General features: G+C 38.8%; 1 protein-coding gene and 1 long non-coding RNA gene across 2 annotated transcripts; one reads left to right on the top strand and one right to left on the bottom strand.

Moving 5' to 3' along the window:
- Window positions 1-339: 339 nt before the first annotated feature.
- On the bottom strand, window positions 340-1,790 carry LOC109210070. The gene is made up of 2 exons (XR_002065483.1): window positions 1,010-1,790; window positions 340-887 (listed from the first exon to the last, which is right to left on the bottom strand). It is a non-coding gene; the product is annotated as an uncharacterized LOC109210070 (long non-coding RNA).
- Window positions 1,791-3,349: 1,559 nt separating this feature from the next.
- Window positions 3,350-6,599, top strand: LOC109210069 (CBL-interacting serine/threonine-protein kinase 10-like). The gene is made up of 2 exons (XM_019373442.1): window positions 3,350-3,491; window positions 4,457-6,599. The coding sequence occupies exon 2, from the start codon at window positions 4,856-4,858 to the stop codon at window positions 6,254-6,256; it is 1,401 nt and encodes a 466-aa protein (XP_019228987.1). The 5' UTR covers window positions 3,350-3,491; window positions 4,457-4,855; the 3' UTR covers window positions 6,257-6,599.
- The last annotated feature ends 4,428 nt before the right edge of the window (window positions 6,600-11,027 follow it).

Below are 11,027 nucleotides of genomic sequence, written 5' to 3'. Positions count from 1 at the left end.
TTGTTTCTGTCGCTATTTTGATGCCTTCCATCGCTGCAATACATAACAAAATTCGTCATTTGTTCGTATAGCGAGGAACGTCTGTCACTAGACGTGTTATAGCTAATTCTCTCTGTTTTTTGCAACAAAAACCTTTTGTCGCCAATTCGTCACAAGATTTAATTTTACGCGATAATTTTAGGTACAGAAAGTATCCGCCACTAATTTATTTTTAATATATTGATGATCTTTTAAAATTCTTTTTATTTATTATTTTAAATGTACTCTGTTCAAGAATATTACATAAAAGCTATAAAATGCACTTAATAAGAAGTCACTGATATTAATATAAATTAACAATATATTCAACAAGGTCCAAAATATATAGCATAATGCATATAACAGTATCGTTAAGTACAAAAAATCTACAAGGACCAACAATAAAGTCGAAACAAAGTAGGCTAACTATGCGAGCCTGGAGAGTTACGGTCATCATCAGAACCCAATGTATGAACCTCATCAATGTTAGCAGCGTTAGAAGATGTAGGAACTGTAGATGCCACATCTAATGGGTGGTTGGTAAGATCAGTATTTGGCTGATGCGAGGGTAAGGAAACTAATTCGCGTACCCGCTCAACGATTACAGGAACTATATCATCTGTCAGTGCAGGAATCAATCGCATCACTAACTCATCCAGATTCCCTGTCGGTGTTGATTGGGCATTTGGAGGTGTTGCTGACGATGTAGCATCAGATCCAAAAGAGCCACGAAGATTTGGCCCGTAGTAGCATTTTGCTTGAGATCAAAGACCATATAATCTTCTTTTCTTTTCTCCTCCAACTGTTTGATAATATGCTTTACACTGATCAATATCAGATTGAATTTGTGTTTGTTGTTGTAATATCTCCTGATATTTTCCCCGTTAATAATTAGTGAAATAAAAAGACTAAAATATTGAACATTCAATTTACAAAATGAAAAAAATATAGGAAAGTAAAGTCAATAAAATTATTTAAAAAGTAATCTTACATGTACGATTTGGAATTTGTCAGCAACAAAAGATTTTTCATCAATACCATGTGTATGGACGTGCAAATGCAACTCACTTGGTGTTGGATCTCGACCCTTTTTAACACAAAAATTATTTAATTAAGAAGATAGAGCAACAAAAGCAAATGCTCAAAACTGATATGCATACTGTTAAAACACCAAGAAAACCAACCCCTTTAAAACCCACAACTCATGCAGGTCTACATAATAGAAGAGCATAAACTTCATACTTAAATGTGGTGTCTATGTTAACTAGATTTTGAGACTTACTGCTGTTTAACTTGTTATCACATCATCTAAATCTCTTTACTCTTCCTTCTTTGACTAGTTAGAGTAGTATTATGATTTATTAGTTCAATTCTGCAGCTAGATTCAGAAGATGAAGTAGATGTGGCTCAAGGAGAGTTCAAACTAGGTTGCCTCAATATGCAATGTTCTGATTCATCAGAATCAGATTGTGATACTAGTGCGACTAGGATTTATCATTATTCTAAACTTGCAAATTATCCTGTTTCCCCGAGGAAACTAAGCTTGCTCCTGCATGAGAAGAAAATATTGGAAGGTCTAGTAAGGAGTATTAAGCCAAAGATTCAAAAGAGTAAAGAAGACAAATTGGATCAGAATAGAACACAACTGATATGTATTTAGAAAAGCAGTAATTAGAGATCAGGCAAGCAGCTTTGCAAGCACATTCCAGTAGAACTCTTACAATAATAATAACAAGCACCAAACAGTATAGCATCCCAGCACTTTCAGCAGTACAACGTCAATCTAGTACTGAAGCACAAGTCCTTTGCATTGTTGGGCTAAAACGGCCCAATGACACTCTTAACATGGTGTGATATTGTCCGCTTTGGGTCAAGCCCGCACGGTTTTCCCCAAAAGGCCTCACACCATTAATAGATCCCTACACCTTATATGTAGACTCCCAATCTTTTCAGCTACCAATGTGGGACTTTGTTCGCACACCCAACAATTTCCCCCTCGAACTAAGTTCCACGTGGCCCACAACCACGATCCACGGGTCAATTTTCGAGATTCACTGTGCCACCCACATTGTTAGAGTATTATGGCAATCGAAGCCCGCAACTAGCTTCTTCTTGTGTGTGCACCGCCCTGCACCATTACTCCGCCATCTCCATACTCGTTCCGCTGAACCTGGGCTCTGATACCAGTTGTTGGGCTAAAACGGCCCAATGACACTCTTAACATGGTGTGATATTGTCCGCTTTGGGCCAAGCCCGCACGGTTTGCCCCAAAAGGCCTCACACCATTAAAAGATCCATACACTTTATATGTAGACTCCCAATCTTTTCAGCTACCAATGTGGGACTTTGTTCGCACACCCAACACTTCTAATATCGAATGCAGTCGAGAATTTAGTCTTTATCTGAATCCGCTTGTATATAATTTTGGGTCCGCCACCGAATTCATTACTAGTTGTCTGGCTCAGATATTCAATTACAGGTCTATATTTGTCTTGTATTGAGAGTTTTCTTTTCCTTTTTTGGTTACTTTCTTTTTGGTCATGGATTAAACGTGAAAAAAGAGTAAACGTGTAAATAGCACATGCTAAGAACAAAAACCTACCATGTTAACATGTTTGCATTTGTCAGTTTTCCCGTTGCTTCGGATCACAAAAGTTTCTTAATTTGTTCACGTGAATTTGGCATATACTTATTACTCCCGCTATTTTACTTTATGTGGTTTGATTCTGCACACGAGCGTCAAAGTTCTTAATTTTGCACATGAAATTAGACATAAATTATTCAAATTTTATTTGAAAAATTATATACAAAGTACTATAAGCCATAATAATTTATATTTTAAAATATTTAAAAAATTCATGGTAAAAAATGAACTTCCTAAACTCCCTAAATATTAATGTAGACACATAAATTAAAATTGAGGGAGCAAGAATTTTACTAAATATCTAAAAAAAATTGATTACAAACCAATTATTATTATAATATTAACTTAAATATTATAAAAACTTATAAACTTTAAATTGCGATTAGTGAATTTTGTTTTTACGTTAACATGGACCTTTTCGCAGTGAAACAAACCTCGGTCTGCCGTACCACCAAAGGATGTGGTGCAGTGAATGTGACTGCTCTTCCTTTAACCAGAGGTTTCGGGTTCGAGCCCTGAGTATGGAAAAATCCTTGGTAGGGAGCGCTTCCCCCCGAAAGGGGCCCTACGCGGCGCGAATCCGGATATAGTCGGGCTCCAATGCGGGTACCGGATACCGAGTGGGAAACCAAAAACAAAAAAACCTCGTCCTGCCGTAATAACAGCGCCCACTGACACATACAAAGTTGCCACTTGTTGTGTATCTTCCTTTGTGTCCCTCTGGTTTTTGTCTACTTTCCTTTTTTGGGTGAAATCAGGAGAAAGCAAAAAATCCTTAATTTCTATAGCTACAAGGGCTTCTCTCTCCCTTATTTAACCTATTTATAAGGTAAAGATTTCAGCTTTTTGAATATATTTTGCATTAGGATAATTATACTTGGATTATTTTCTTGATTCTTCTTTTTTTCTGCCGTTTTTCACCTGATTTCTTGAGATAGTATGATTCAAGATTGACCCTTTATTACATAAATGATGTTAATTTGATATTTTATTGTAGAATCCTTCTGTTTAATTGTCCATTTGTAATTTCTTTTTTCTCTTGATATCTATTTTAGTTTAAATCAACACCTTTTGGTGGATTTTGTCAAGAATTAAATTTTATGATAGCTATAGTTGATGGATGCTCTTCAGATAATTTATTTGTGTCAGACTGACTTTTATATTAATTTCATTTAGATTTGAATTTATTAGCCATAGGTTTAAGTTGAGTAACTTAAATGGCTAATGTTACAAACACTAGAGATATTTGATGGCCTAAAGCATAGTTCTTGTTGATGTATCCACCATGTTAGGCAAATTTGAAGTAGGAATTATCACTTGTTTCCTTGGAATTAGGAAGTCCCAAGTAAGTTTCGTTATGATTTCCCAATCAGCCCATATTAGATGTCATTGTACGCAGTTTTACCTTATATTTCTGCAAGAGGCTGTTTTCATAACTTGAACTCGTGACCTCCTGGTCGCATGGCAACAACTCTTATCGTTGCGCGAAGAGTCCCCTTCATAACATTGTGCATTATATTTAGCATAAAGTTAGAGCAATCATATATATGGTTCCTCTATTGCACCTTGCTTTACAGGTCCCGTGCAGTAGTTGTTCTGAGTTGATAGTTTAAATTCATTCATTTAGAATACACTAACAGGTATACTATATTCTGCTAATATATTATATATAGATACCTACCATCGATATTGCTCAAGATGCATTTGATTGTCCTTTCAAATCGTATTTCTGTTGTTGGAAGAACAATATAATCTAGCTATTAAAATCTTTCCCTCTGATTTCTCCTTTTCCAGGGGGGGCAGCGGAAGCTCATCTATAGTTGCTCGACTACACACTTTTTCAGCGATTTCTAGTGGTCATTGAGAATAGAGAATCCTAGGAATGCTGAAAGATGTGTTTGAATGTCTGGGATTTAAAAACTGATCTTCTTGAGGATTTGGTCTTAATAGTGTTCCCATTTTTCGTTCTTGAAAAGATTGGGCCTAGGTTCGGCGATCATAGCATCAATTTTGGTGGCAAGATGCAAAGTGCGTGGAGTAGCAGCACGTTGCCCGTTGCGTTAACAAATGAGAATTCATGCACGGATGGTTGAATGGCGCTAAATTATAAGGTTTTGAATGTAAGTTGTACTAGTCGGAGAGATAGATAGCTTAGTGCTTACTTAACTAGTACTAGGTTTAATAGATTTTTATATGGCAAATAAAGGAAGCATTCTGATGGAGCGATACGAATTGGGGAGATTGTTAGGTCAAGGTACATTTGCTAAGGTTTACTATGCTAGGAGTATCAGAAATGGGCAGAGTGTTGCCATCAAAGTTATCGACAAGGAAAAAGTTCTAAGGGTTGGACTCGTGAATCAGATCAAACGGGAAATATCCGTTATGAGACTAGTTAGACATCCTAATATCGTGCACCTTTACGAAGTCATGGCAACAAAAACCAAGATTTATTTCGTGATGGAGTATGCTAAAGGAGGTGAACTCTTTAACAAGGTGGCGAAAGGAAAGCTAAAAGAGGACGTCGCACGAAAATATTTTCAACAGTTGATAAATGCTGTAGATTTTTGCCATAGCAGGGGTGTCTATCACCGGGATTTGAAACCTGAAAACTTACTGTTAGACGATGATGAAAATTTAAAAATTTCAGATTTTGGTTTAAGTGCTTTTGTCGAGTCAAAGCGCCAAGACGGACTCCTACACACTATGTGCGGGACTCCAGCCTATGTTGCTCCGGAGGTGATCAATAGAAAAGGCTACGATGGTGCGAAAGCTGATATTTGGTCATGTGGGGTTGTCCTATTCGTCTTGTTAGCTGGTTATCTTCCATTTCAGGACTCAAATTTAATGGAAATATATAGGAAGATCGGCAAAGCTGAATTCAGGTGTCCAAGTTGGTTTCCACCAGAAGCCCGACGGCTACTTTCGAAAATGTTGGATCCTAATCCAAGTACAAGAATTTCTCTGGCAAAAATTAGAGGGAGTACCTGGTTCAGGAGGGGAATTTCTACTTCCTCTAAATCTACGATAGTAGACTATGTAAGCACGGATTTAGCTTCAGCAAATACAGAGGAAAAGCAAGAGGTGGCTAGGATTCCAAACTTGAATGCATTTGATATCATTTCCCTTTATGCTAAGTTTGATTTATCAAAATTATTTGAGGAACCTATTTTAAAGAAAGAAGCTAAATTCACATCCTGGAAACCTGCGTCGGTCATCATATCCAAGCTGGAAGATACCGCTAAACGTCTTAAGCTGAAAGTTAGCAAAAGGGATGCAGGATTACTGAGGTTTGAAGGTACAAAGGAAGGACGAAAAGGGATTTTAGCCATCAACGCGGAGATCTTTGAGGTCATTGAGGCTTTTCATTTGGTTGAAGTGAAAAAATCAGATGGCGATACGTTGGAATATCAGGAGATATTGAATGAAGGCCTAAGACCAGGTCTTCAGGATATTGTTTGGACTTGGCAAGAAGAAAAACAACCTCAGCAATCAGAAGATCAACTCGACGAGCAGCCAAATGATCAACTTCAGCAGCAACAGCAACAACAACTGCAGCCCCAACAACATCTAATTCAGCAAGAGCAATTACCTTGATGACGATACACTTCCTTGTTCACATTTTGTCGAGGTAGATTCAGGAGTTAAACTTGATGGGTTCAATCTTTAAGGTTCTTTTGCTGAACTCATTGTACTCTTGACGTTATCGGTTTAGAATTTAATATTGGTTGAAATTCTAGTGATATTTTACATTTTTACTTACGTTTTGTGTCGAAAATACTTGATTCAGTTGAAACCATAGAGTATACGCTGCATCCACCTCTACATTTTGTCCTAGATGTACATTGAGTAGTTGAGATCTTCCTAATTATGGTGTTGTTTGTAAAATATATCTCAAGTGAAGGTGCTTCGCGCTTTCATATTTTTCTTTTCTGTTTTCTCATAGATGTCTTTGTTTTACTTGTTTCATTCTTGCAATCATATATTCTTGGTTTCATTGCAGCAGTTGGTGATTGATAAACACTTTTTGCATCTGATTTTAGGCTGTCTTGTTTTTGATCTGCTGGTGTTTCATGACAAGGATATAAGATAATATTAGAACAAATTATTCCTTTTGAATTTTCGTCGAGAGATTTGCATGCTCATACAGTAGCTGTAATAACCTGGATTATTAAATATTTTTCTTTGTAACGGTTCGAAAAACAAGCCTCTCTACCTTCACAAATGTAGGGCTAAGGTCTGCGTACATCCTATCCTCTCAGACCCACTTGGTGGGATTACACTGGGTATGTTGTTGTTGTCACGGTTCGAAAAACCTTGGCTCAATGGTTAGAGTTGCCGCTGTGTGACCCCAAGAGATTACGGGTGCAAGCCGTGGATACTGCCTCTTGCAGAAATGCAATGTAAAGTTGCGTACAATAGATCGAATGTGGTCTGTGTTTACCCTAAAATCGGATAACAATTGAATTTATATGCAGTTTTAAGGACACGTGATATAACTTGGTACAAATTAAGAAGAATAAATTAGTATTGAAATTGACAATAAAAGAATAAATGCAAACCACACAAATTGAAAACCTTGGCCCTCGATTTCAGTCACCCTTGAACCAAAGATGTTTCAAATGGCTTATGAACAGAATAACAAGATAATAAAAGCTAGAAAATGAAAGTATATTGCTTTGTATTGCGTGAATATGATCCCTTTTACAAATGATCAGACCCCCTTTATATAGTAGGGGAGTCCTACTCTTGATACAATTCTATATAGATAAGAATCCCATGATTAGCTAATTAATCGGCCTCTTCTTGATACGTGCCGGGATTTCGCCGTGATCCTCGCCCGATTACGGATATTTTGGCTTTCCGTTATATGGCTCGGTAAGCTTCCTTCGATCTCGCTCGATCTCTATCTTGCTCGGTCTCAATCTTGGTCGATCTCGATCTTGATCGGTCTCTGGGCCACGAGAACCTAACTTTGCATCATGGTTCGATATAACACGAGGCTGAACCTTGGCCTATCATGTTCTGGTCTCGATTAGTCATACAAAATGGCAAACCCGATTTTGATCGTATACAGATAGTCCCCTCGTTTCTCGGAGAGAAGGTGACGAGAAACGATATGAATTTCCGAGTTTCGTCTCGATGGGCTGTGACGTAAGCGACGAACGTCACTGATATACCCGATCATGACGTAAGCAACAACTCGAAACGTCCCGTCGGTCCAGTGACCAAGGCATTAAATGCCTGCCAGTTGCTGGTCGGCCACCATGAGTTCTGAACCGTCACCTGGAAGCTATAAGTACCGTAACCTTCCTCTATACAAACGTTACGCTCAAAGAGTCTCCCATTCTTGCTTCTCTTCAAAAATATCTTTTCTTTGCAATTCTTGCACCCAAATTTCATCTATGCTTTTGGTGTTGCAGCTGTGGCCTAGGTGCCGGAAGTAGTTCCCGAACTCAAACAATGGGTCGAAGGCTTGGTGTCACAGAGATCATACTCCGAGCGTGCTTGGATGGAGTTATCGAAGGGTCGATGAGAGGTCCACAATCATGGTAATTTTCTTTCTTAGAATGGTTATCGTTTGGGTTTCTTCTCGAGCTTACTCATTTTTTTTCCTTTGTAGTCCTCGGGAAGGATGTTGCAATGAGGCCCCTATCTGGAGGCAAAGAAGTCCTTCCCCATCCACCTGCTCCGAAGCAGGCTAAAGAGAAGAAAAGGAAAGGGGCTCTGAGTTCCCCGAGCTCGAAAAAGAAGAAACCAACGAAGAGGTCGTGCAAGCCCAGGGGAGACACCGGTGCTATGTCCTCAGACTCAATCCGTCGATTAAGGGATGGGTCCAAAGAAGAAGAAGAGGAGGATAAATCCAAAGTGGTGGCCCGAGGCTGTTGTCACCGTATAAGAAGTTCTCGGACCAGCGGGCGCTGAAGTTGAAACATCCCGACATGAGGAGGTCGGTGAGAGAGCTCTCCCTGAAGCATCCGAGCCAAAAAGGGTCAAGATGCATTTCTTTGTCGTTGCAAATCTTACTAGATGTACATTGAGTAGTTGAGGTCTTCCTAATCAAGGTGTTGTTTGTACAAGAGTTGCCGTTGTGTGACCCCAAGAGGTCACGGTTCGAGGTCACGGTTCAAGCCGTGGATATAGCCTCTTGCAAAAATATAAGATAAGGTTGCGTACAATAGACCTAATATGGTTCGATTCTACCTCGATCCTGGACCAGCACATAATCAGAGCTTAATACGGGATGTCCTGTTACCGTTTGAAAAAGCATTTTATTTAGAGAACTGCGTATTAAAAGGCTTAATTTTATGGCACTGAGGAGATGTATCCAAAGTATATATATTTCAACCAAACTTCAATTTTCATCTCTAGAAAGTATAATCTTTGTTTCTTTTCTCTGGATGAATGTGATATTTGTAGTTAAACCATGTTAAACTTCTGAGCCAGCAGAAAGAGAGAAAGAAGAGCATTTATGCTCTAACTCAAGGTAGTAACTTTAATTGGTTTTGGCTACAAAGGCAGTCATCAAATTCTGATCATATGAATGTGAAGACAATTGTCACGACTCGGATTTCCCACCCTCGGGAGTCGTGATGGCGCCTACTCGTGAAAGCTAAGCAAGCCGAGTATTATAAATTCATTACCCTTTTTATTAAGCATGTTCAACAATTCAAAGTAATAAGTGATTAAACAGCGGAATAAATTAAATAACCAGAAATGCGGAAGACGGAAACTTAATAGTTTAACCAAACATTGCTACATAATCTGACATACAATACTACCACAATTTGGTGTCACAATTTCACAGACTGTCTAAGAGTACTACAAATAAAGGTCCGAAAAATAAATACAAACTATTTCAGAAATACATAAAAGAAACAGTAGAGAAAGATAGAAGGAGACGCCAAGGCTTGCGGACGCCTGCAGGACTACCTCGAGTCGCCTAAATGAACTGAAGACAGCACCCTCACTGCGGTCCAAACGCTCCGGTATCGGTATCTGCACACAGTGCAGAGTGTAGTATCAGCACAACCGACCCCATGTGCTGGTAAGTGCCTAGCCTAACCTCGGCGAAGTAGTGACGAGGCTAGGACCAGACTACCAAATAACCCTTTGCAGTTAAATCATATACAGCAGAAAACAAAAGCAGATATTCAGAGTTAAAGGAGGGGTGGGGGGGAGACATGCTACGGGGAGTATCAGATAACAACAAAATACTAAAGAGGAATGTAAAGAAACCATAATTTAGTTGCCAACAACAATAAGGAAAACAAACACAGTATTCACTTGCATTTCTTTCTCGTTGGGCGTGCAACCCGCTCCCATTTCATATATCCCGTTGCAGGCATGCAACCCGCTCCCATTTTATATATTACCGTTGCAGGCGTGCAACCCGCTCCCATTTCATATATCTCGTTGCAGGCGTGCAACCCCGCTCCCATTTCATATATTACTGTTGCAGGCGTGCAACCCGCTCCCATTTCATATATTACCGTTGTAGGCATGCAACCCGCTCCAATTTTATATATCTCGTTGCAGGCGTGCAACCCGCTCCCATTTCATATATCAACACCAATCATAGAAGAATCCCAGCAAGGGAATAATAATACAGCAACAACATCCCGGCAAGGGAACAATAATATAACAACAACATCCCGGCAAGGGAACAATAATACAAATCATCATATAAAGCATGAATAAACCACGACGGAGTCACAACAATTACAATACAAGACTCATGGGCATGCTTGACACTGACGTATAGATACTCGTCACCATGCCTATACGTCGTACTCCACAGTTAACAAATAGCAAATAAGACACAACTCCTAATCCCTCAAGCTAAGGTTAGACCAAACACTTACCTCGATGCCACGAACACAATTCAAGTCTCAACTACCGCTTTACCTCTTGATTCCACCACCAATTCGCTCGTATCTAGCCAAAGGTTACTTAACTATATCAATAAATGTTAAACGAATCAATTCCAATGCATGAAAAATAGATTTTCTAGAGATATATCCAAAAGTCAAAAATCAACCCCGGGCCACATGGTCAAAACTCGAGGTTCGAACCAAAATCCGATTACCCATTCACCCACGAACTCAAATATATAATTTATTTTGAAATTGGACCTCAAATCGAGGTCCAAATCCCAAAAATTTAAAAAACCTAAGTTCTACCCATAACACCCAATTTCCCCATGAAAACCTTGAGTTGAAATCATGAGAAAAGATGTTAAAGATTAATAAAAATGAGTTAGAATGAATTACAATCGATTTGGAAGAGTACTTGTCTTTGAAAAATCACCCAAAGGTGTTTAGGTTTTGAAAGGGTTTGAAAAAATGAAAGATTTTCGGCTAAGTTA

This window comes from Nicotiana attenuata, unplaced genomic scaffold (genome assembly GCF_001879085.1).
Source record: "Nicotiana attenuata strain UT unplaced genomic scaffold, NIATTr2, whole genome shotgun sequence".
Taxonomy (NCBI): Eukaryota; Viridiplantae; Streptophyta; class Magnoliopsida; order Solanales; family Solanaceae; genus Nicotiana; species Nicotiana attenuata.
This window is presented reverse-complemented; position numbering and strand designations above follow the sequence as displayed.